This window comes from Aquarana catesbeiana, linkage group LG01 (assembly GCF_042186555.1).
Source record: "Aquarana catesbeiana isolate 2022-GZ linkage group LG01, ASM4218655v1, whole genome shotgun sequence".
NCBI classification, from domain to species: Eukaryota; Metazoa; Chordata; class Amphibia; order Anura; family Ranidae; genus Aquarana; species Aquarana catesbeiana.
In genome coordinates, this window is record NC_133324.1 from 571,845,687 (window position 1) to 571,872,880 (window position 27,194).

Consider the following 27,194-nt stretch of genomic DNA (forward strand, 5'->3'; position numbering starts at 1 on the left):
TGCATATAGTTACTAAAAACAGCATAAAACAACAGTTTGAGAGGAAAAAGAAGGTTGGGACTTTAAATGTCCCCAGATGGCCCTTTGTCCATAGTATCATGTGTTGACACATGAGCTGATTTGTGAGTATAGTAGGGAAGGGTATTTTTTCTTTTGGGTGAGATTTCCCCAGCGTACAATTGACATTCATGTTTTATCCCATGTATGAATTGTTATAATCATGAATTTTACTATTTGTTGAGGCTCTTTCAATCAATATCTGCTCTCAACACCACTATCAAAATACTTTCCATTTATGTTATGATTCCACTTGTGTATACATATGAATTTCAATGTGCTCATATGCATTGATTATCCACCAACTGCTTGTCATGCACCTCATTTAAAGTCCCAGCCTTCTTTTTTTTCTCTCTTTTTTCTCTAACTGCAATAGTGATGGAGACACATGGCCTGGCGTGTTATGTGCCTCATTTAAAGTCCCAAATAACCCCCCTCTTTTAAAGCATAACATAACAGGTATAAAACAAAAGTATAAACTTAAAAAGGATTTTAGAGAACTTTAGGTCTAAAGTGACAGCACAGCAAAGCAGAGAAGCTTCCTTGGCGGCTTCCATTGTCTGAAACCTCAGACTTAGCCATGTGACAAGAAACAAGTCACTGCACTGATATCTCATTGGTTTTCTGTAAGCATTTGGCTTCAATTAGCACAGCTGAAAAGTAATCTCGCTAATGATCTGAAAAGGAGTCTAGAACACATTTGCTGGATATAAAACTGCATAATATTATTAGCGTCTTTTTATTTTTTTATTCCTAAAAAAGAAATTGATTTGCTGCTAAATTACCATTTTTGCCCTTGCTGAAATCTCCCCAATATTAGCCTTTAATTTTACCTTGCTTGAAAAAATGATCTACCATAAAGAAAGCCTTCCCATGTATCTTTGGAAGCCCTGTAACGCCTCTAAGTCGCTGCCTAAACCAAACAGACAATTGTGACAATATGAAGGCAATAAACAAGCAATTGTGGGCATCCAATGGCCAATCCTTTCATCATGCAAGCAACATACAGGCAATCATGACAATATGCAAGCAACAAATTGACCAAAGTTCAAAACTCTAAGTTTATTACAGTATCTAAAGTCATGTTCTCGGCTAATGAGGGGCATTTTTTGAACGAGTCCAGGTTATCAAAAAGGATTCCAATTCTCAGGGGCCTTTTAAATCTCATTCCACCATTCAAAACCACTAAGAAACTAATTTTTGCCTTCTCTATCAACATTAATGCACTTCATTGAATGGTTACATTTCACTGGCCTGAATCAATGGGCTGATTTTCTGGTGAATTTCTCAGTTTTGCATATCCCTACACACCATATTAAACAAGAGAAAAAAAGAAAATATGTAGCAGCTAATTTGTATCTTTTTTAAATGATATCCGCTAAACTCATGTTATGGATAAGGAACTGTATAAAATGAATGAAAGAAAGTGTTAAAGGACAACTTCACCTTTAACAAAAAAATCCCAAAGTGCAGCCCACGAGTGAAAAATCAGCCCCCCCATCCCCATTACAGCAATCTTAGCTGCACGTTCCTGCCCAGAATTATATAGCCTTTCCTGGATCCTCTTCCCACTGTGCACCCATGCCATAGCCCCATTTCTGTCTTATGAATGTGCCATACTCTGCTGGAATGTTAAAGGCCACCATAGGTACCTCTCATTCATAGGAATAAGTATAGCATAATAGGGAGAACAGGAGGTAACACAGGTAGGGTACCCAATTGAAGGGAAGCCTAATGAAGGGGTCTTGTAAATCCCCGAAACGGTGCTTCTGTTATGATTGCTGAATAGCCTTGGACTTGTTCTGGAGGTCAGTAGTGTGCTAGTGACATACTTTCGTTTTGATGGAAGGCTGGGGAATCTGATTGTAAAAGAGTTGGGATTAAAAAGCCTTCCAGCCATCATATACAAGTGTGGGTAAAAGACTGGGACATAAAGGCAAGGAGACTGTAACTGTGCTAATAGTGGCTACTGGAAACACAAGCTGCTGATTGTTGGACTATAGTGTCGCCAGCTGACAAAAAAAAGGAGCAGTAGGTTTATGTAATTGTAGTAACAAGTGTCCACCATGCAATGAGTAAAAACATCCCTCCAGCAGCAAGGATCCTGCCTTGGCTAGGGCTGGATCCTTGCTGCTAGAGGGACTTTTTTCATACAGTACAGTTCACTTTCCATTACCCTGCTTAAGCATCACTTTATGTGAGAGCAATCTGTGATGATTTTAGTTAATAAATGTTTCTGAATATACTACACTAGCTGTGTTCACTTTGAATATTTGATTTAAAAAACTAAAATCAAAAAGAGCATTTTTTCCTATACGTGACTAGATAATTGTGATACTTTGCTAAGTGAACAGTCTTTTCTCCTTTACTAAATTAGCCCCAGGGTTTTTACTCATTTCATTTGGGGTTCTAGAATAATAGGGCAAAAAAGAAAATGACAGTTGTGTTCTTTACTAACATTGGCCTTCAGTTTGTGCAGCAGTACAGCAGTCTATTTTCCATGTAATGTCTAAAGTGTTTGTACTTGCTCTCCTATGTAATTTTCTTTTCTTTTTTTCTATATCAGAAAACTATGCAGTAGATTTCTTAGAAAAAATATATAGATTTTTGTGTGGGTGAAGAGTTAGCAATAGTAGTGAAATTGCAAGGACAGGTAAGTGCAGAGTGAGATTATTGAAGTGCCTCTGCTGTCTCTATCAATGATGCATATTCTAAATACAGTAGTGCTAGTTCACACCAGACGCAGTTCCGTTCAGTTCTGTGCGCGTTTTTTCTGCACACAATGCATGCACAGTGTTTTCCATGTATTCCAATGGCTCTAGTTCACACCATGCAGTCAGTTTCCAGTCATCTTCTGCCCCGAAAACTGACTGCATGGTGTGAACTAGAGCCATTGGAATACACGGAAAACACTGTGCATGCATTTTCTAGTGCAGAAAAAAAGCATATGGAACTGAATGGAACTGAGTCTGGTGTGAACTAGCACGAAAAGAAATCTATGTTAATGCAGAGTGACACTCTAATGTTTAATCCCATTAGGTGCAATTTGATGAGCGAGAGGACAGCAAGGCCTGTACCATTATCATCAGTGACGACCAGGTGTACGAGGGCATTGAACACTTCACAGTGGAACTGAGTATGCCTGCTTATGCACTTCTGGGACAGATCACTAAAGCCACTGTTAACATTAATGACACAGAAGATGAGCCCACTCTACAGTTTGATAAGAAGATATATCGGGCCAGTGAGAGTGCAGATGTCCTCTCTATTCCTATTGAGAGAAAGGGTTAGTCAACTTTTCTGCTAAAAAAATAATGTTTATGTTTCATAATTTGTACATGTATGAAATCTATATCATATCTGTAAACATACATATCTTTAGACATGTCCTAGTATATGAATAATAGGCACTTATTTGTTTTGTACCATGACTTGTTGGAACTATCACTATAGCAACAGATTTGGATTTAAGGGGTATAAATATCATTTTCACAAACATCAGTAGCAAATTTTTACCAGTTTTAGAAGCAGAATTAGTAAATTGATCATATTAATGGTGTGCATCAGACTACTATGGGCAGGTATTGTCCCATTAAGGTATTCAATACCGATTTGCAAAACATGTGACCTGTCTGTATAGAATTATGGTACCTGCCATTGCTGACTTTGTTAAAGGTACATAATATGGAGCAGTCTTCCCCATCCTTTTTTTTAGTACAGAGTCACTGACCCGTTACAAGTTAAAGAATAACTTCCAACCCTTTAGCATTGCTTCCCGTACCTATTAACATAATATAATAACATCAGTTGCTGCTATCTAATTTTTCCGACAGGTCCCCATTAATGCAGTATTCAAGGGATATTATAGTGCCTATTTTGATTTATTATTGAAATGTTTACTTTAAAATAATGTTTGATATTCCTTTTTTCAAGATTATTCCATATTTTTGTTATTAAAGGATAATTTGTTATTGAAGTATAACAGTACCTTAGTATAGTTATGCGTATTTGTGAGAACTCTCTTTAGTGGCTAGTCTTCAAATCACCACATTTAAAGGATAACTGTAGTTTAAATACAGTCATTGTTTATGGGTCCCCATAACCCACACTGAGTCTAATGAGTTTCGAAAGATAAATCGTTCAATGGACATAAGTAAATCTGTTTCCCGTTTGTATGCACAGTACCAACAGTTACATTTTTAGTGGGTGGGAAACACATTAACCTTTCAATTTATCATCCGTTCAGCAGAATTTTTACAATCTATTCCTTTTTTGGCTCAAAAACATCACATTTAAACTGTGCCCATTAACTGGACAAAAAAATGAACAAACTGTCCAAATGACAGCTTTTCAAACAGTTTTTCCTCTAATGTATGGGCACCATTACACTTACCTGTCCCCGCTTCTCTCAAATTTTTACTGTGCAGCCTGCCGAGTGCCACACAGTCTTTTCTAAAAAGTCTTCTGGATGGGCCCTGCCTCTTCTGCACATCTAAGCTACAATCTGAAATATTATATTTTTCTGTTTCGTAACTGAACAGTAAATGGCCTTTCCAAAGGAATCAATGAAGCTTGCAGTGCACATTTGAGAAGAAGCACAGCCGTTTTAAAAAAAAAAAACTGCACTTGCAGATTACGCATTACTTAATTAAATAATTAAATTTAGAACTTTGCTTTTTTTTCAAGTTCTGTTCAATTTTCCCATCATATTATCAGAAAATGCTTGCCAGCTGCCCTCTAGTGGATAATTGAAGGAATGACATTGTAATCTGCACAGACTCCGGAATTGTTCTGAGTACATTTATAGCATGCTAGACAACAATATCATGCCTTTTATGTATAAAAAAAAAGAATTACTGTGTGCATATATGAAATTATTTTTGAAACATGTTTGTAGACATGAAAGCAAGCAATTGAGTAATTTACGCATAACACAATCAATATGAATGCAGATATGCAGGAAATTCTGATGACACAGCACAACTGCGGTGCGCATTAGTCTGTAATACACATTTTAGATTTGGATTGAATTTACAAACAGCTTGATGTATATATTGTTGTACTAGAGAAACAATTTGTTCATCTTTCCCAGAAAATTCATAAAGTGATTGGGGCTTGCGCCAGTATCGGTCAAGCAAACCAATGATGTACAATATCTTCAGTAATAGCCACTTAACAGCCATTATTGTGTGCTTAAGTGGCCACATTCCTGAATGAAAGTCTGTAAGATTTACAATTCAATTACTTCTCTTCAACATCAACTAAAATATCAGCATTGCAGGTGTACAAAATGCAATTTCCTTCAAAATCAGCCATTTTTATGGTGTAGGTTTATACTTTTTAGAGATTACATTTTGGCATATATTGGGAAGTAAAATGCAACAACAGAAACAAAGCAACAATCAATCAGATATTGACTGAATTGAATACTTCACACATTTTGAATGATGCTACTGTCTAGTTTCACAATCTTGGGCTTCTGACATAGAGGCACAAATTAAGCACTTTTTTGAAATTTAGGCCGGCCCTACTTGGATCAAATTTCGATCCATGTATGGGCAGGTTGGTAGTACAGATGTCGATCTACCAATCGATTTCTGTACAACCAGCCTGTTTAAAAATGTTGCCACTAGCTATAGCTGGCAGTGCTGATCATTGTATTCTGACAATGTCAGAATACAATACCTCAGCAGGAGTGATTCCCCCATGCAGAACTATTTTTCCCCTTCCAATGATAGAATGGTGTAGATTATAGTGATGAATATATTTAAAAAATAAATATTTGTTAACAGCACTTCATATATACTGTGGATATACCATGTGTGTGTGTGTGTATACTGTGTGTGTGTGTGTGTGTGTATATATATATATATATATATATATATATATATACACACACAGTATCTGACAAAAGTGAGTACACCCCTCGCATTTTTGTAAATATTTTATTATATCTTTTCATGTGACAACACTGAAGAAATGACATTGTAACAAAGTGTCATTTCTTCAGTGTTGTCACATGAAAAGATATAATAAAATATTTACAAAAATGTGAGGGGTAAACTCACTTTTCTGAGATACTGTGTATATATACAGTTGTGCTCATATGTTTACATACCCTGGCAGAATTTATGATTTCTTGGCCATTTTTCAGAGAATATGAATGATAACACAAAAACTCTTCTTTCACTCACGGTTAGTGTTTGGCTGAAGCCATTTATTATCAGTCAACTGTGTTTACTCTTTTTAAATCATAATGGCAACAGAAACTACCCAAATGACCCTGATCAAAAGTTTACATAGCTCAGTTCTTAATACCGTGTATTTCCCCCTTTAACATCAATGACAGCTTGAAGTCTTTTGTGGTATTTGTGGATGAGGCTCTTTATCTTCTCAGATGGTAAAGCTGCCCATTCCTCTTGGCAAAAAAGCAACCAGTTCCTGTAAATTCTTGGGCTGTCTTACATGAACTGCACAATTGAGATCTCCCCAGAGTGGCTCAATGATATTGAGGTCAGGAGACTGAGATGGCCACTCCAGAACCTTCACTTTATTCTGCTGTAGCCAATGACAGGTTGACTTGGCCTTGTGTTTTGAATCATTGTCATGTTGGAATGTCCAAGTACGTCCCAATGCGCAGCTTCCTGGCTGATGAATGCAAATGTTCCTCCAGTATTTTTTGATAACCTACTGCATTCATCTTGCCAACAATTTTGACCAAATTTCCTGTGCCTTTGTAGCTCACACATCCCCAAAACATCAGCAATCCACCTCCGTACCTTTCATCATAGGCCTTGTTGACTCCTCTCCAAATGTAGTTTATATTTATGGTTGTGGCCAAAAAGCTAAATTTTGGTCTCATCACTCCAAATGACTTTGTGCCAGAGGGTTTGAGGCTTGTCTTTGTGCTGTTTGGCGTATTGTAAGCGGGATACTTTGTGGCATTTATGTAGTAATGGCTTTCTTCGGGCGACTCGACCATGCAGCCCATCATTCTTCAAGTGCCTCCCTATTGTGCATCTTAAAACAGCCACACCACATGTTTTCAGAGAGTCCTGCATTTTACTTGAAGTGATTTGTGGGGTTTTCTTTGCATCTCGAACAATTTTCCTGGCAGTTGTTGCTGAAATTTTAGTTGGTCTACCTGACTGTGGTTTGGTTTCAACAGATCCACTCATTTTCCACTTCTTGATTAGAGTTTGAACACTGCTGATTGGCATTCTCAATTTCTTGGATATCTTTTTATATCCCTTTCCTGTTTTATACAGTTCAACTACCTTTTCCCACAGATTCTTTGACAATTCTTTTGCTTTCCCCACGACTCAGAATCCAGAAACCTCAGTGCAGCACTGAATGAAAGATGCAAGGGTCTGTCAGGAGTCCAGAAATTCATTGATCTTTTATACACACACACACTAATTACAAGCAAACAGATCACAGGTGAGGATGGTTACCTTTTAATAGCCATTAAAACCCCTTTGTGTCAACTTGTGTGCATGTTATCAGGTCAAAATCACCAGGGTATGTAAACTTTTGATCAGGGTCATTTGGGTAGTTTCTGTTGCCATTATGATTTAAGAAGAGTAAACACAGCTGATTGATAATAAATGGCTTCAGCCAAACACTAACCATGAGTGAAAGAAATGTTTTTGCATTATCATTCATATTCTCTGAAAAATGGCCAAGAAATCATAAATACTGCCAGGTTATGTGAGCACAACTGTGTGTGTTTGTGTGTGTGTATATATATATATATATATATATATATATATATATATACATATATATACACATTATCTCACAAGAGTGAGTACACCCCTCACATTTTTGTAAATATTTTATTATATCTTTTCATGGGACAACATTGAAGAAATTACACTTTGCTACAATATAAAGTAGTGAGCGTTTAGCTTGTATAACAGTGTAAATTTGCAGTCCCTTTAAAATAACTCAACACACAGCCATAAATGTCTAAACCGCTGCCAACAAAAGTGAGTACACCCCTAAGTAAAAATGTCCAAATTGGGCCCAATTAGCCATTTTCCCTCCCCAGTGTCATGTGACTCGTTAGTGTTACAAGGTCTCAGGTGTGAATGAGGAGCAGGTGTGTTAAATTTGGTGTTATCGCTCTCACTCTCTCATACTGGTCACTGGAAGTTCAACATGACACCTCATGGCAAAGAACTCTCTGAGGATCTGAAAAAAAGAATTGTTGCTCTACATAAAGATGGCCTAGGCTAAAAGAAGATTGCCATGACCCTGACCCAAAACTAAGCTGCAGCACGGTGGCCAAGACCATACAGCGGTTTAACAGGACAGGTTCCATTTAGAACAGGCCTTGCTATGGTCAATCAAAGAAGTTGAGTGCACATGCTCAGCGTCATTTCCAGAGGTAGTCTTTGGGAAATAGACGTATGAGTGCTGCCAGCATTGCTGCAGAGGTTGACCGGGTGGGGGGGTCAGTCTGTCAGTGCTCAGACCATACGCTGCATACTGCATCAAATTGGTTTACATGGCTGTCGTCCCAGAAGGACTTCTAAAGATGATGTACAAGAAAGCCCGCAAACAGTTTGCTGAAGACAATCAGACTAAGGACATGGATTACTGGAACCAGGCACTTGGTGGCTCCAGACTTCATTGTCATGATGATGCTTTTTGGGATTTCTTTACCAAAAATAGGTAGCAAAATACAAACTAGAAAATGCATTTCCTGGGGAAAATGCGTGGGAATGCTGAATAGCTGAATTGCTAAAACGGCCGCCATCAAAACTGCCCCATCATATTGCCATCAAAACTGCCCCATCAGAACTGCCCCATAAAAATTGTCCCCATCAAAACTGCCCCATCATATTGCCACCATCAAAACTGCCCCATCAAAATTGTCCCCATCAAAACTGCCCCATCATATTGCCACTATCAAAACTGCCCCATCAGAATTGCCCCATCAAAACTGCCCCATCATATTGACACCATCAAAACTGCCCCATCAGAATTGCCCCATCAAAACTGCCCCATCATATTGCCACCATCAAAACTGCCCCATCATATTGCCACCTTCAAAACTGCTCCCATTATATTGCCATCAAAACTGCCCCATCAGAATTGCCCCATCAAAATTATCCCCATCAAAACTGCCCCATCAAAACTGCCCCATCATATTGCCACCATCAAAACTGCCCCATCAGAATTGCCCCATCAAAACTGCCCCATCATATTCCTCAATTATAAATCAGTACATGGTGTGTCTGTCCCCTCCCCCGGGCTCTGTAATCAGAGCTGAGATGCTCCAGCCACCTCCCCCCCTGTGTATAACAGAAGCTTTGGTAACCATGGCAACAAAAGCAACACAGTACACTCTGTTTAATAGCTAAAATTTTCTGAAATGACCACTAAACAAACAGCTTTTTCACAAAAACTGTAAAAGATTGTAAAAGATATCAAACTGAAAAGATATAGCCAGATAGCTGAATATTTTGTGAACATTTTAAAGTTTGTTTGGTGTCTGTAGGTGAAAGTATGAAGGAGCTGAAACTTTTGAGAGCGTGCTCCCATTGACTTCAATGTTAAAAAAAGTGTTAAAAAGCTTAATATTTTAAAAAGTATAAATAGTAGAAAAAAGTTGAAAAAGTCCCATCATCAGCTGAAAGAGACTAACATTTTAACAGTTGAATGGTTTTAATAGCTAAAAGTATGCTGAAGTTACGCAGAGCCAAAAAACGTATGGAATAAAATTAAATAATAAATAATAATAAAAATAAATAAAATCGAATAACAATAGTGGGACTGCTAAAGCAGTCCCACTAATAATAATAAAAATAAACTAGAAAATGCATTTCCTGGCGAAAATGCATGGGAATGCTGAATTGCTAAAACGGCCCCCCATCAAAACTGCCATCAAAACTGCCCCATCAAAATTGCTCCATCAAAATTGTCCCCATCAAAACTGCCCCATCATATTGCCACCATCAGAACTGCCCCATCAAAACTGCCCCATCAGAATTGCCCCATTAAACCTGCCCCATCATATTGCCACCATCAAAACTGCCCCATCAGAATTGCCCCATTAAAACTGCCCCATCAGAATTGCCCCATCAAAACTGCCCCATCATATTGCCACCACCAAAACTGCCCCATCATATTGCCACCATCAAAACTACCCCCATCATATTTCCATCAAAACTGCTCCATCAGAATTGCCCCATCAAAATTGTCCCCATCAAAACTGCCCCATCATATTGCCACCATCAAAACTGCCCCATCAGAATTGCCCCATCAAAACTGCCCCATCATATTGCCACCATCAAAACTGCCCCATCAAAACTGCCCCATCATATTGCCACCATCAAAACTGCCCCCATAAAAACTGCCCCATCATATTGCCACCATCAAAACTGTTCCATCAGATTTGTCCCCATCAAAACTGCTCCATCAAAATTGTCCCCATCAAAACTGCTCCATCAAAATTGTCCCCATCACAACTGCCCCATCATATTGCCACAATCAAAACTGCCCCATCAAAACTGCCCCATCATATTCCTCTATTATAAATCAGTACATGGTGTGTCTGTCCCCTCCCCCGGGCTCTGTAATCAAAGCTGAGATGCTCCAGCCACCTCCCCCCTGTGTATAACAGAAGCTTTGGTAACCATGGCAACAAAACCAGCACAGTATACTCTGTTTAATGGCTAAAATTTCCTGAAATGACCACTAAACAAACAGCTTTTTCACATAAACTGTAAAAGATATCAAGCTGAAAAGATATAGCCAGATAGCTGAATATTTTTCGAACATTTTAAAGTTTGTTTGGCATCTGTAGGTGAAAGTATGAAGGAGCTGAAACTTTTGGGAGCGGAATAAGATTTTAGGGATTTCAAGCATGCTCCCATTGACTTCAATGTTAAAAAAAGTGTTAAAAAGCTTAATATTTTATAAAGTATAAATAGTAGAAAAAAAGTTGAAAAGTCCCATCATCAGCTGAAAGAGACGAACATTTTAATAGTTGAATGGTTTTAATAACTGAAAGTATGCAGAAGTTACACAGAGCCAAAAAACGTATGGAATAAAATTAAATGATAAACTAGAAAACGCATTTCCTGGGGAAAATTCGCGGGAATGCTGAATAGCTGAATTGCTAAAACGGCCCCCATCAAAACTGCCCCCATCATATTGCCATCAAAACTGCCCCATCAGAATTGCCCCATCAAAATTGTCCCCATCAAAACTGCCCCATCATATTGCCACTATCAAAACTGCCCCATCAGAATTACCCCATCAAAACTTCCCCATCATATTGCCACCATCAAACTGCCCCATCAGAATTGCCCCATCAAAACTGCCCCATCAAAACTACCCCCATCAAAACTGCCCCATCATATTGCCCCATCAAAACTCCTCCATGAAAATTGTCCCCATCAAAACTGCCCCATCATATTGCCACCATCAAAACTGCCCCATCAGAATTGCCCCATCAAAACTGCCCCCATCAAAACTGCCCCATCATATTGCCACCTTTAAAACTGCTCCATTAAAATTGTCCCCATCAAAACTGCCCCATCATATTGCCACCATCAAAACTGCCCCATCATATTGCCACCATCAAAACTGCCCCATCAGAATTGCTCCATCAAAACTGCCCCATCATATTGCCACCATCAAAACTGCCCCATCAGAATTGCCCTATCAAAACTGCCCCATCATATTGCCACCATTAAAACTGCCCCATCAGAATTGTCCCATCAAAACTGCCCCATCATATTGCCACCATCAAAACTGCCCCATCAGAATTGCCCCATCAAAACTGCCCCATCATATTCCTCAATTATAAATCAGTACATGGTGTGTCTGTCCCCTCCCCCGGGCTCTGTAATCAGAGCTGAGATGCTCCAGCCACCACCCCCCCCTGTGTATAACAGAAGCTTTGGTAACCATGGCAACAAAGGCAACACAGTACACTCTGCTTAATAGCTAAAATTGCCCGAAATTACCACTAAACAAACAGCTTTTTCACAAAAACTGTAAAAGATATCAAACTGAAAAGATATAGCCAGATAGCTGAATATTTTGTGAACATTTTAAGGTTTGTTTGGAGTCTGTAGGTGAAAGTATGAAGGAGCTGAAACTTTTGGGAGCGGAAGAAGATTTGAAGGATCTGAAGCAGTCCCATCATCAGCTGAAAGAGACAAACATTTTAATAGTTGAATGGTTTTAATAGCTAAAAGTATGCAGAAGTTACGCAGAGCCAAAAAACGTACAGAATAAAATTAAATAATATATAATAATGATAATAAAAATAAATAAAAAAACGAATAACAATAGTGGGACTGCTTAAGCAGTCCCACTAATTAGCCTAAATTGAAGAAGAAATTAGATTTTAAAAAATATGTATTGGGTGTTTTATAGCTGCATTTTTTTTTTCAAAATTGTCTGTCTTTTACTTGTTTAAAGTGCAAAAAATAAAAACCGCAGAGATGATTAAATAACACCAAAAGAAAGCTCTATTTGTGGGAAAAAAAGGACACCAATTTTATTGGGGTACAGCGTCACGTGACTGCGCAATTGTCAGCTAAAGTAACGCAATGCCGTATCGCTAAAAATTACATTAAGGGGGCAAATTCGTCCGGGGCTGAAGTGGTTAATTCTGAACACAGCTACATCCCCAGTTATAAGAGGGTGTGCACACTTATGCAACCAAATTATTTTAGTTTTTTATTTTTACCCCCCCAAAAGTTGTACAGTTTATAGGTCACATAATGGGCACTTTCACACTCACAGCGCCCGGGCATAGGGGGCCTTTCCGTAGTTCTAGTGGCACTTTTCGGCTGCTAGTGGGGCGCTTTTAACCCCAGCTAGCAGCAAAAAAGGTTTGGAGCGCTTTAGGAGTGATGTATACATCGCTCCTAAAGCACCTCAAAGAAGCTGCTAGCAGGACTTTTTTTGACGTCTTGCCAGCGCACCGCTCCAGTGTGAAAGCCCTCGGGGCTCACATTGGAGTGACAGGAGAAGCGCTATTTTTAGAGCTATAGCGCCTGTAAAGCTCCTCAGTGTGAATGGGGTTTAAAGGTGGAAAAAGTTCTGAAATTTTTCTTTGTGTCATTTTTTTACATCACAGAAACCTGACATTTTAACTGGGGTGTGTAGACTTTTATATCCATTGTATATGTGTGTGTGTGTGTGTGTGTGTGTGTGTGTGTGTGTGTGTGTATATATACTGTATTTATTGGCGTATAACACTCACTTTTTCACCATGAAAATCGGGTGCAAATAGCGTGTGCGTGTTATACGCCAATACTTCAGTTTCAGCTGCCTCGGAGGCAACGGGGGGGGGGGGGGGGGCGTCAGATTACATACAGTGAGAATCTCCTGTTTACTTGGCGGCCTCTGTAATAGGAAGTCAATAGATGGCAATGGCGAGGCTGCTGCATTTATGGCAATGGCGAGGCTGCTGCATTTATGGCAATGGCGAGGCTGCTGCATTGATGGCAATGGTGAGGCTGCTGCATTGCTGGCAATGGTGAGGCTGTATTGATGTGGACTAATAAGGCTGCATTGATGGCACTTGTGAGGCTGCAGGTGGGCATTAATCAGGCTGCATTGATGGCAATGGTGAGGCTGCAGATAGGCACTGACCCTTATTTTGCTTCAAAGTTCCTTATTTAAAATTTAAGTTTTTTCCTGAAACTTCCCTCTTAAAATGAATGTGCGTGTTATACGCCTGTGCGTGTTATATGCCGATAAATACGGTATATATATATATATATATATATATATATATATATATATATATATATATATTTACTGTATATATATAATGTGTTTTTGTGTTTTACTAAAGGCAAATAGAATATGCTTCAGAGCTTAGTGATACACCCAGTCACATGCAAGGAAAATAAACTGCATGCTTACACATGATTGGATGATGGAAGTCAGCAAAGCCCTGGAGCAAATTCCATTGCAGAGTGCAACAGCGCTTACAAAGTGCAAAGTCTGTTTGCCTTTAGTGAATCAAACTCATAATGTTCTTGCAAACTCTCCAAGGAGAATCTAGTTCATCCAGAGCTTGATAACATCTCTATAGGATGCTTTTTTTTTTTTTTTTTTTTTACATCCGTAGCTGATATTTCTTACCTATTTGACTCATATATTTATACATAAACATTCTGTCAAAAAAAGATGGGAATTGGACTGCTGTCTATTTTCTATGGCCAGCTGTTCATTAGTAAATAACACAATTTTTAAATTGATTTTTAGTTTGGTAAATTAAAACAGCATAAACTATTTTGTAGACAACAGGTACAAACTTGGTTTTCTGCGGTCTCTGTGACTGTAGACCTGATAGTAGAATCTCAGGTTCTCCAAAAAAAACAGCTAAGGCCCCATTTATACTTGTGGAACTTGCATTGCAACTTTGGTCCCCAAAGTCACATAACAAGTTGCACTCCATGTTTCCCAATGAGTACTGTTCATATCTGTGCTACTTTGGTCAGACTTTCATGCAACTTGAGGGCCATAGACTTCAATGTAAACTCTCAAAAGTCGCACCTGCATGATATACATGCAACTTGTGAAAAGAATGCCAGCAATAAAAATAACGTTTCAGTTGTTTTATTTTCTATCGAAGTTCACATTTTCAGAATGGTTCAATTTCGATGAATCATCGACTGACAGCGGGTTTCCCCAAGGACAACTGAATGGTAGAAAGATAATGCTGGACATGTAAAAAAACGGCATGCGGTACCCTCCCCCAAAATCCATACCTAACCCTTATCCGGGCATGCAGCCTGGCTCGCTCGTCCTCCTGAACCATACCAGGCCACATGCCCTCAACATGGGGGGGGTTTGGGGTTGGGGGGCTCTGCCACTCCCTCAAAGCACCTTGTCACCATGTTGATGGTTGAATCGGAATTTGGAAATCCCCTTTAACAAGGGGGATCCCAGATGCCGCTCCCCCCCCTGTGAATGAGTATGGGGTACATTGTACCCCTACTCATTCACCAAAAAAAAGTGTAGTGTAAAAAATGACAGGCAGTTTTTGACAATTCCATTATTTAAACAGAAAAAAAAATGTCCCCCGTGTAGATCCATTGTCAATCACGACGTCTGCCACCACTGCTGACAGACATCATGAAAAAACCTTCGGTCCCAACGAAGGCTTCCGCTGTTTGGTAGCTCTTAAATAACTAAGGGGCGGGGCCACCGGATGATGTCACTGGATGGCACCGCTTCCTTCTGACGTCCCCAACCCAGCATGCCCTTGATCAATGACATCACAAGGGGCAGTGCCACCTGGTTATGTCACCAGGTGGCCCCACCCCTTTATTATTGAAGAGCTGTCAGATGGTGGAAGCCTTTGTCGGGACTGGAGTTTTTTTTTTTTTTTTCAGGTCGGCGTTGATGGCGGGCATAGTAATTGACAACGGACATTTTTTTATTTTACATTTTTTAACAAAGGAATTGTCAAAAACTTGTGTTGTGTTTTTATTTACTTTTTGCACTTTTTTGGTGAATCAGTAGGGATACCCCTACTCATTCACGTGTGATCTGGGAGAGTTTCAAGATTCCGATAAGCCCCCCACTCACAGAACCCACAACCACTGACCAGGGTTGTGGGGAAGAGGCCCTTGTCCCCATCAACATGGCCCTGCCCCCAAAGCACCTTCCCACTATGTTGAGGGCATGTGGCCTGGTATGGTTCAGGGGGGGGCGCACGCTCACCCCCACCCCCCACTTTCCGGGCTGTATTTTGGGGGGCTCCACCCCATTTTTATATATATGAAAAAGATTCCTGCGCTGTCTAAAATTTAAATTAAGGGGGTACTGTTGCAAATACCTGTGGCTATATAATAGTGATGGTGTTTGCGCTGTGGGGGAAGGTGAGAGGAGTGTTGCAAAAAGAATACTGGTGAAAGCTGAAGAGGTAATAGCAACTGAATAAGTGTACATCAAATCCAAGTACATAAAATAATGACTGGTGCAGTAATCATAAAATATAAGACATATGAAAGAGATGCCAGTCCAGTGTAAACTTATATAGAAACACATAAAATAAAAAGTCCTTATGATAATAAAGAAAGGTAACAAAAGTCAGTGTCGAGCAAAAAAGGAACAATCCCACCACCAGGAAGCACACGTGTGCCAAATGCAATCTTCAGTGGTGACACCTCTGTGTCTGCAAGCAGCTCATCTTACTGCTGTAAGATGTGCAGCATATACTGGTCACAGATCACAGGTAAGGATGGTTGATGAGAAGATAGAACAATATCCTTTGTGTTGCTTGAGCAGTCCCAATAATGGATGTATGGGATCATACGGAGAAACAACTGCAATCAACAGGTGGCCTGGAGCCGACCAAAAAAGAAGAACTTCTTCAGCCGATCTTCCAAGGTGACAGGGATGAAGAACGGCGCAATCTCCCCACTCACTGATCAGCTCCCTCACAGATACAGAGCATACCCATGTTTGGCAGCCTGGCATTTCACCCGGAAGTACAACTATGGAGACTCTACGTAACGGGAACTTCTTGTGACAGGAAGTTCCCGTTACATAGAGCCTCCATAGTTGTACTTCCGGGTGAAATGCCAGCCTGCCACACGTGGGTATGATCGGTACTCTGTATCTGTGAGGGAGCTGATCAGTGAGTGGGGAGATTGCGCCGTTCTTCATCACTGTCACCTTGGAAGATCGGCTGGTCCGGATGACCTTAAGTTTTGGGGAGACTTACAATTTCCCTGTGCTGGGCAAGACTGTTTGCAGCAATCATGGCTTTTTGGTAAGCAAGCTACCTCACTTTTGGGTGTTGATCTGAACACACTTTTTCTCTGGGAAGATTGGTGCCACAGCTTTTGTTTCCTGCAATTCATCCTTTCTCCTCTGGAGGCTCAATATACATGGATTTTCTTATTTGATCACTATGGGACATTGCTTTAGTTTTCCCTTTTTTTCTTTTTTTTCTTTTTAAAAAAAAAATGTATTTATTTTTTTTTCTTTTTTCAACGTAGTGGTTTTTGGTTTCACTCATTATTGTATGTATCACTAATTCGTTGATCACTTTGTAATTTTTATTACCATAAGGATATCATATTTTATTTTATATCAATATTAGCGCTGCACTCACTGTGTTTTTTACAAACAATCACATTGGCCAAAGCCAAAGTCGTAACAGAGTCGCACTCATCCAAAGTTGCACGGTAAAGTCACAATGAAAATCCACGATTTTTATGTCGCACAAGTGTAAATGGAGCCTAAATGATTTAGTGGAGGGATACCCCTTTCTCTCCTATAAAGATTATGCCGTGTAGATCCTAAATCTGCAAGAGAAAAGGCAAAGCTTTCTCATTAGACAGCCCATGATGCAGTAATCACATTCAATCATGGAATCACCCTATATTATATGTTTGTAAAATGTTTATTCTATGTAAATGGTAAAAACGCTAAAATGGTAAAAACACTAAAATATATACCTTGTTTAAGAAAGAATGTAGGAAGTGAACAGAGATGACCACAATATCTGGTCAAAACAGTGAAATCGATGGTAGTCACATAGCAGTGCAACATCAATATGCGTCTAGTGGTTTGGAGTACAGTATCAAACTTTGAACATTGGGTGGGCTAACAATAAATTGTGCATGGAGGCCCTGTCAGTGATTTTTGAGAATTAAAAGGGAACTTTACCCATAACAACTTGATAAATCAAACAGAATATAAAAGTTTTGCGAGCTACCTACTGAGAGTAAAACATATGGACAGCTGCTGGCACTAATCACGTCCCATATAGCCGTGTAATAGCATTAAAAATAAAGAAATATGTGCCGCGCTATCTACCTGTTGTTCTGCTATCACAGCAGTATAGTAAAGAATGAATAAAGTGTCAATAGCGCTATATGATACTCAAGTGTGCAAAATCAAATTCAGAACATGAAAAATGATAAAAATACTATAGTGATATATCCTTATGATATATAAAACCATTCTAGATCTCACACATCAAACTAATAAAATAAAATAATAAATAATAAAATAAAATTGTTAAAACCAGGTTCATTACAATAAATCCTGAATTAATAAAAGTGACAAAAAAGTGAAAAACAAAGTGCTATAGTGCATACAAACTGTGATGTCCTGACCATCACATGGGTCAGTATAAACAAATAGCATAACAAATTCTTACCAAACATAAATCTGTGAATCCATTGATAGAAGTGATCAAAAACCGTGTTGCAGTGTCCACACTCTGGTGCTCCCCACCCTTAGGTAATAGCCGCTCACCTCTGAGCATGTGACCTCTCATTTAAGCTTGGTCAAACCACACATATGAATCATTTTTGGATTCTGTGTTAACTGCGGGATCCCAAGCTGCTCAATAACGCTGTAAACACTAGGAAAAAAAGGCTTGATAGTGTGATATCATTTTATAACACCAATTTATTATACAAAAAAGCCTCAGTCCAGGGTACTCACATGGGTCTGGTGCGTCAGTGCACCGCTCTATTCAAAGCTTTAAAATTCAGAAAGGGAACCAGAGAACCCTCAGGGACCGCCACACAATACTAGGAAGCCCTATTACAGTAACTATGACAATAGACGCTACAATAATAATAGGGGTAGACCACCGCTTACGGGGAATCCACAAAATCGGGGTAATTGGAATAGAGGTTATCAAGGGAGCAATTATCAAGTAAGAGGTATAGGTATAAAGGCCCCCATAAAGGGGGTCAAAACCCACAAAGGCATCAAAATAGGACTCCACAAAGGGGAGGACCACCACAATATAGGGGACCACCACAGGGTGATTATCACCATCAGGGAGGACCGCCACCCTATAGAGGACCCCTACGGGATGAGGGACAATATTATTCACCAAAACCGCAGAGACCTAGATATGATAGACCACCCACAGATCAATATGATGTTCCTACGTATAATAGTTATCTGCCTCTGTATGATTTACCTAATCAAGACGATCAATATGGGGCCTCTTTTTTTTAGAGAAGAGGGGAGGGGGAAGTCTACCAGGGAAGAAAGAAATGTAGAAAAAGGAGACAATGAGGAGGAAGAAGGATACAACAAAATAAGAAGGCGGGAGGATTAGGTGAAGGGATATATAATCTCAGTGGCATTAATCTAACCGGGGAAGAAGTACTAACCTTGGACAGGGAAATCAAGTATGCACCAAAAAAGGGTCTAAATAAATTTGAGACCTACATAGGAATTTAAAAATTCATACGGAAACTTAATGTGAAAAAATATTATGCACAAAATCTTGTGTAAAGGGCAGCAGCAGAAGGGGATTACACTCAACGAACCCCTTGCCGACGAGCGTACGCAGATACGCGTCCTCGGCTTTAGGGGGTTATACCGGGATGATGCCCGCATCTGCAGGTATCATCCCGGTACCGTTTATTAGAGCGGGCGATTGGCTATCCAGGGATAACAAACTATGCGGCTAAAAGCCGCTTGATTGTTATCCCGGAGGAGCTGGAGGGGACATCCCCCCTCCCACTGCCTTCCGCCACTCTTACTGGGCCTCCCGTCCCACCGGGAGACCCGATTCTCGATCCGCCACTTCCGGCGGCTAGAGACAGACTGGCACAAAGCCAGAAACGACGTCACTTCCTGTTTACTCGGCTGCCAGTGACGCCGGTTTTTAAAAAATATACAGTATTCAGAATCATTGTTCATGGCAATCTGAATACTTCGAATACTTTGAATACTTTGAAGTGCGAAGAAGGGATTCCTCCATAAAGAGTACCTGTCACCACCTATTACTGTCACAAGGGATGTTTACATTCCTTGTGACAGCAATAAAAGTGATCAAAATTAAAAAAAAAAAAAACATAATGTAAAAAAATAAAAATAAATGAAATAAAAAAAAAAATTTTAAAGCGCCCCCGTCCCCGCGAGGTTGCGCAGCAAAGGAAATGCATACGGAAGTCGCATCCTAATATGTAAACGGTGTTCAAATCACACATGTGAGGTATCACCGCGATCGTCAGAGCGAGAGCAATAATCCTAGCACTAGACCTCCTCTGTAACTCTATCCTGGTAACCATTATTCTTTTTTAAATGTCGCCTATGGAGATTTTTAGGTACTGTAGTTTGTTGCTGTTCACTATTTTAAAGCGTGACATATTTGGTATCTATTTACTCGGCGTAACATCATCTTTCACATTATACAAAAAAATTGAGCTGACTTTATTATTTTGTTTCTCTTAAAAGTGTCTTTGTCCCCAAAAAGTTGCGTTTAAAAGACTGCTGCACAAATACCGTGTGACATAAAATATTGCAACAATCGCCATTTTATTCTCTAGATTCTCTGCTAAAAAAATATACATAATGTTTGGGGGTTCTAAGTAATTTTCTAGCAAAAAATACAGATTTTATCTTGTAAACACCAAATGTCAGAAATAGGCTTAGTCATGAAAGGGCTAAAGAATCACTCTGTATTTAACCCCCAAATAGTGAACAACAAATATGTTGACAAAAAACTGGTTACCACTGATCTAGAACAATTACCCATAAAAAAAGTGTACGAGCAGAAGGATATAATAAAGGGCCTTAAGTCACTGGAGGACAGAAAGGATATAGTCATACGTCCGGCGGACAAGGGGGGAGGGATTGTGGTTTTGTCGATAGAACAGTATAAGACAGAAATGAACAAAATTCTAGAGGATAGAGGAACATATTAGGTATTAAAGTACAATCCAACGAAACAATTTAGAAATGAGCTTGAATATATAGTCTGATATGGAGTCGAGAGGGATGTATTGAATAAAAGCGAAGGAAAGTACTTGGTACCTATGGTGTGTAGAATACCGGTTATTTATTACATCCCTAAAATCCATAAGGACAAGAATAATCCCCCAGAGGATTAGCGGGATAGAGTCACTCACTTCCTGACTAGGCGAATATATTGATGTACATCTGCAGCCCCTAGTTAAGGGAACTAAGGCCTTTTTAAAGGCTACCAAACACACCTTGCAGTTGTTAAAGAAATGTGATACTAATTTTGGGGCGTGGCCGGATGTGATCGAGGCAGTTAGCAACTCTTCAGAGCTCCGTATATCCTGAGCATAATCCGTGGTATTGGAGCACTCTAATCCGGATCACAACAGAACCGGCACCTGGGGGAAGGTAGGAGGATCGCAGTGATGCCTTCTGCTGCTTCTAAAAAACTACAGAGGGGTCACACAGATCAGCGCCAGACCCGCTCCACTAAGTAGATGGAAAGAAGCTCCGCCCCTGCCATCTTGTCTTCCCGGAAGCCTGAACAGCGCGCCAAACACACAGTGACTAGGATGGCGCAGGCAGAGGATACAGAGGAGCTGCTGGCTGACACAGAAACGGCTGATGAACAGCTATTAGCGGTGGACACGGAGGCGAACACCAGGCCAATCCTGGAGGCCATCAGTGCCAGTAAGTCGGAGCTAATGGGGAGAATTGATCTTTTGTCATCAGAATGCACACTGATCAGACATGATCTTGATAAAATTAGAGGTCAGCTTACCACGGTGGAGGACAGGGTTTCCAGGGTTGAGGACACTTCCCATACCCAGAGTACCCAACTTGCTGAACTCCGTGGCCTGGTAAACTCCCTTCAACGCAGAGCAGATGATGCTGAGGACCGCCAAAGAAGGAACAACATCAGGGTGGTTGGCCTGCCAGAGGGAGCAGAAGGGGATAGGCCAGCACTATTTGCTGAGGCGTTTTTCACTAATCTTCTCTCACTGGAAGATTTACCCCCCACATACATAGTGGAGAGAGCGCACAGGGTCTCCACTGGTAAAAGACCACCAGGAGCCTTCCCTAGACCCTTTTTGGTTCGGTTCTTAAACTACAGGGACAGGGACATGATTTTGACGCAATCCAGGAAATCTAAAGAGTTGAAATTCGAAAATGCCAAGATAATGCTGTTCCCAGATTTTTCAGCAGCCACGCAGCAACAGTGCCGCTCCTATAATGATGCACGCAGAAGGCTGCATGAGAAAGAGGTGCAGTATAGCATGTTATATCCAAGCAGGCTCCGGGTACAGTATAAAGGCAATGTGAGATTCTTTGACAATCCCGCAGAGGCATGTGAATGGATGGATAAGGAACTTTCCTAACAACAGTTTGTGTGGAGATTTTTTGCCCAGGTGGAATGTTGCAGTTTAACCTCTTCAAGGGCATCACTGTTTAAAGGCAAGAATGAATGTTCCTAGCACTCCTCTCCTCTACTTACGAAAGTCATAAGTCAATCGGAGATTTGCTGGATATGCAGATGTGCTGGTTTACCCTGAATCATCGCAGAAATGGAGGAATGATACACACTCCTGGAGTCATCATCACACTCCCGAGGAGTTTTTTCTCTGTCTGCAAGGTCTTCAAATCCGGAGGCTTCCATACTCATTGCTCAGAAACACTTATGGCAGAAGTTTTAACAATTTTTCTGGACGTTTTGTTCATTTGGTGCTCTATTTTTTCTCCTTTTTATTTTTATCTTTATTTCTATTTCTTTTTTCCTTTTTTTCACTTATTTTTGAATTTTTACTTTACACAAATGTACTCATTGCTCCCCTCAGAGTGGAGTTCAGGAAGAGGACATTATAGTTCTACTTACCCGAACATCCTTTAGTCGGTTGCATTCATGGCAAGGGTTTTTTTTTATGAGTCCAAAAATCTCTCAAGTGTTTCAATGCTCCATAGATTATGATGTTCGGAGCACAGCGAAGTTGGGAGTGCACAGTAGGAGAGCTGCCAGACTTTCGACGGATGCGGCAGACACGCGCTGTAATTTTTTGTTTTTTGTTTTTTGGTACGAAGCTACATGCTAGACTTTTTTGTGTTTTGTTGGGGATGTTCTCTGGTATAATAGCAGGGGGGGAGGGTTTAGCTTACTTGTCACAGCTCATATTCGTAAAGTCAATATAGGTTATATTATTGTATGGTCATCACTAAAAAGGAGGGAAGTTTTCTTTTAAATGTGGTAACAACTATTTTTTTCAATATGATGATAAATTGCACATTGTGTCTTGGAACGTCAGAGGCCTGAATCATAAGTTTAAGAGGGCATCGGTGTTCCAATACCTAAAGCAATCAAAACCGCACATAGTATTTTTGCAGGAGACACACTTGGACGGAAGCAGAGTGCTGTCTCTACGCAAACCGTGGATACAAAAAGCATTCCACTCTACTTATTCCACCTTTGCCAGAGGAGTGTCGGTGCTAGTCATTAAGGCAATTCCATGTAATGTATACCAGGTTATAACAGATCCTGGTGGACTTTATGTGGCGGATGTAATGGATGTGTATTATAGTAGGATATTAATGGTGAATGTTTACATTTCTCCTCCATTTCAGGCCCAGTTACTATATGATATGCTGACCCGATTGGCTCAGTTTCTGCACCTCCCCCGCTCTTGATGGGAGACTTCAATGCGGTGTTAGACGCGGCGTTGGACTCTTCCAACCCGAGTAGACTGAGCTTGGCAGACCTGTGTGGTTGGGCCTCAGCGGCAAGCTTGGTCGAGCTGTGGAGATGGAAACACCCAACAGACAGATGCTACTCTCACCTGTCATTGACGCATAGGTCGGCAGAGAGAACAGATCTAGCCTTTGGTAATAACAATATCTTGCAATATGTGGAGAGTGTTGAATATCTGGCAGGAGGCCTTTCCGACCATAACCCGCTTTCTCTTGCCCTGTCCTTCCCAGCTGGGGCAAGGGGGGGTGGATGGCGCCTCTCGGCTGGTTGGTTGCAAAATGAACAGGTGGCAGTCCATTTAGAGGGATCCATAAAGTCGTACTGGTCAATTAACGTAGATTCTGCCGATCCACCAACGGTATGGGATGCCTTTAAGGCAGTAACTAGAGGTGAATGTATATCAGCTATAAAAACGGCAAGGGTTAATGAAAATGAGGAGTTGGACACTTTAAAACAGAGTGAGAGGGAATGCGCGGAGGCTCATGCGGGTTCCCCTACTGGGGCCTCATATGAACCACTGCTGGAGGCGAGAAGGGGATTGTCCCTTCATGTGAAAAGTCTTACCAGTCCTGAAATGACAAGAGCTGCACACGTGGTGTTTGCAGAGGGGGACATGAATGGTAGGCTCCTGGCTATGCTAGTGGCGGACCAGTCACCCATTGCTCATATTCCAGTTATCAGGAACAAGCAAGGTACTATGGTCACCGACCCGGCCGCCATTATGCAGGAGTTTATTGACTTCTTCTCCTCCTTATACTCACCGATCCCTGAATATGACACCGATGCATTGCATGTACTATTGGAAGGGTTACCCATCCCGAAGTTATTAGATGGTGATCGAAATTTATTAGAAGCCAAACTAACAGTCAAAGAGATACAGGCAGCAATATTTGCTTTTCCCGCCTAATAAGGCCCCCGAGCCTGATGGGTTCCCCATTGATTTTTACAAGGCTAACGTTGAACAGTTGGCAGTTAGACTTAATGGGCTTCTAGAGTACTGTCATGACAATTCCTCCCTACCAAACTCCATGTTGGAGGCATATATGATCTTGTTGTTGAAGCCAGGTAAGGACCCGACGGACTGTGCGTCGTATAGGCCAGTAGCACTTTTGAACACAGACTTAAAGATCCTAACCAAACTACTGGCGACGAGACTAGCCACGGTCATTCCGGCCATAGTTAATATTGACCAGACTGGATTTATGCCGGGAAAATCGACGGACACAAACTTGAGGAGACTCTTTACCCACTTGCAACTGCCGCCCACAGACTCGGACACCAGAATTGTAGTATCCATAGATATAGAAAAAGCTTTTGACTCTGTCGATTGGAAATATATGCTCAAAGTATTAGTGGTTATGGGATTCGGTCCGCAATTCAGGAAGTGGATTTCTATGCTCTACAAGAACCCAAAGGTCGCCATAAGATTAGGATCTACAGTATTTGCTTAATTTAAAGTGGGCAGAGGCACTAGGCAGGGATGCCCACTGTCCCCATTTCTTTTTTCTTTAGTAATGGAGCCCATGGCCATAGCCCTTAGGTCCTCTGGTGATGTGGGGGCTATTAGAGTGGGTACAATTGACGAAACTTTGGCCTTGTACGCTGATGACATGCTCCTGTTTCTTAATGACCCTGGTAAATCTTTAAGGGCGGTCTTAGATATTTTAAACAAATTCGCCCTATTTTCAGGGCTCAGGGTGAACTGCAGCAAGTCGTCCATACTACCCATAGATGCCAAAGCTAAGGAAGGGGCTGACCCGAATCTTCAGTTACAATGGGTGGACACATTAAAATATCTCGGGGTCAAAATCACAGTGAAAGTACAGGGCTACTACTCATTGCATCTACTCCCACTGTTAACTCTCCTTAAACAAAAAGTACAAACCTGGGCTAAATTACCTCTATCTTTAATGGGTAGAATATGTCTTTTAAAAATGAAAATCCTACCGGTAATCCTCTATTTCCTTAGACATGCCCCGGTTTGGATACCAAAGGCATATTTCAAGCGCATAGACAGCTTGGTAGGTTCATTCCTATGGGCACCTAAACCCCCCGAATAGGACTTAAAGTGCTCCAAGAACCGTGCGCACGGGGAGGGTTGGCTTTACCGGATTGGCATAAGTACTATCTGCCAGGGCAAATGGTGTTTGCCCGCAGATGGATACTGTCGAATGATGGGGATGCTGCCACAGTTTTGGAGGCGGCTCATCTGGGGTCATATGAAAGCTTACGCTTAGCCTTGTTCAGGGGTACTAAAACAGATTTACCAATCACACTGACACAATTAGAGCAGGGGCTTGGCGGTAAAATTAGCATCTCCCAGTTATCAAGGGATTTCCCCGTCCTCTCCATTATGGATGAATCCCCTGCTACCACAATTTTACAATATGCTAGATCCTATGATCTGGACAGTCAAGGGTATTAAAACACTCAAGGATATTACATCATTTGGTGAACTTCTGTCTTTTCCTCAACTCAAGGCCAGACATGACTTACCTAATTCCTACCTATTCCAGTTCCTCCAACTCAGACATGCATATCAGAAGCAATTCAAAGAATTAAGGGTGGAATCCCTGCCTTCAACACTCGAATCTATGCTCTCCGAGGAGGAATTGCCTAAAATCCTCTCAGTAACATATAAAGAATTCTTCAAAATTACTCCAAAAGCAGTACTCAACTGTAGATCTAAATGGGAGGCAGAGGTTCCGGAAATACAGGGGGAAGAATGGGATGAATTATGGTCACAACCTTTTAGCTATCTAGTTTCAGCAAGAGACAGACTGATCCAATTTAAATTTTTGCACAGAAGTTACTACACGCCGGCTAGGCTTGCAAAAATGTATGGTAGTGACTCGGCAAAGTGCTGGAGATGCTCTTTCTCTCCAGCCAATGCTGAGCACATATTCTGGTCGTGCCCACTCATTCAAGAGTATTGGAAGGAAATCACACAATGTATTTCAGCTCTTGTATCAGTACCCATTCCAGTAACAATTAAGGTTTGCTTGTTGGGACTGGTGGATGAGGTGGTTCCAACTAGGGCTCTAAGAACTTTACTTACCATCCTCTTTTTTTATGGGAAAAAAAGCAATATTACTTAAATGGAAGAATAAGAATGCTCCAGAGAGTAAGTTCTGGAAGCAGTTAGTGAATAGTATGCTACCATTCTACAAGTCCACGTATAGAGCAAGGGGATGTGAGAAAAAGTTTGATAAAATATGGAAGGTATGGTGGGAATCTGATACTACGGTGGGTTAGGAGACACTTACCATCAAACTCATTATGTTAAGGGTAAATAACAGTCGGGCATGTTTAAAATTGAACGGGCATGTTTAAAGAAGAAGGAAAGGAGGAAGTTACTGTACTACCACAACAAAGCTATGTGTGATGATTAGACTTAACTTACTTACTTAGGCAGTATGTTATCCTTGAGCTGTGACAAGTTGGGAGGGGAGGGAAGATGGGAGATTTGGGTTAGGATAGGAGTGACTGTGTTAGTTGGTTAGTCATGTTTGGCCCTATGAGGCCAATGTTAACTGGGTAGGTGTCACGTTGACGCACCCAGCTGTGTATATGCTATTAAAACTGCTCAATAAAAAGAAATTTATAAAAAAAAAAGAAATGTGATACTAATATGAATACGGTGATGGCCTCACTGTATGCAAATATTGACTACCAGGGGCCT

General features: G+C 40.7%; 1 protein-coding gene across 1 annotated transcript in view; it reads left to right on the forward strand.

Moving 5' to 3' along the window:
* Positions 1–27,194, forward strand: part of FRAS1 (Fraser extracellular matrix complex subunit 1) — an 830,295-nt gene that overhangs the window by 720,806 nt on the left and 82,295 nt on the right. The window contains exon 55 of the mRNA XM_073597432.1: positions 3,097–3,343. Within this exon, the coding sequence (XP_073453533.1) occupies positions 3,097–3,343 (247 nt within the window). The remainder of the gene's footprint in view (positions 1–3,096; positions 3,344–27,194) is intronic.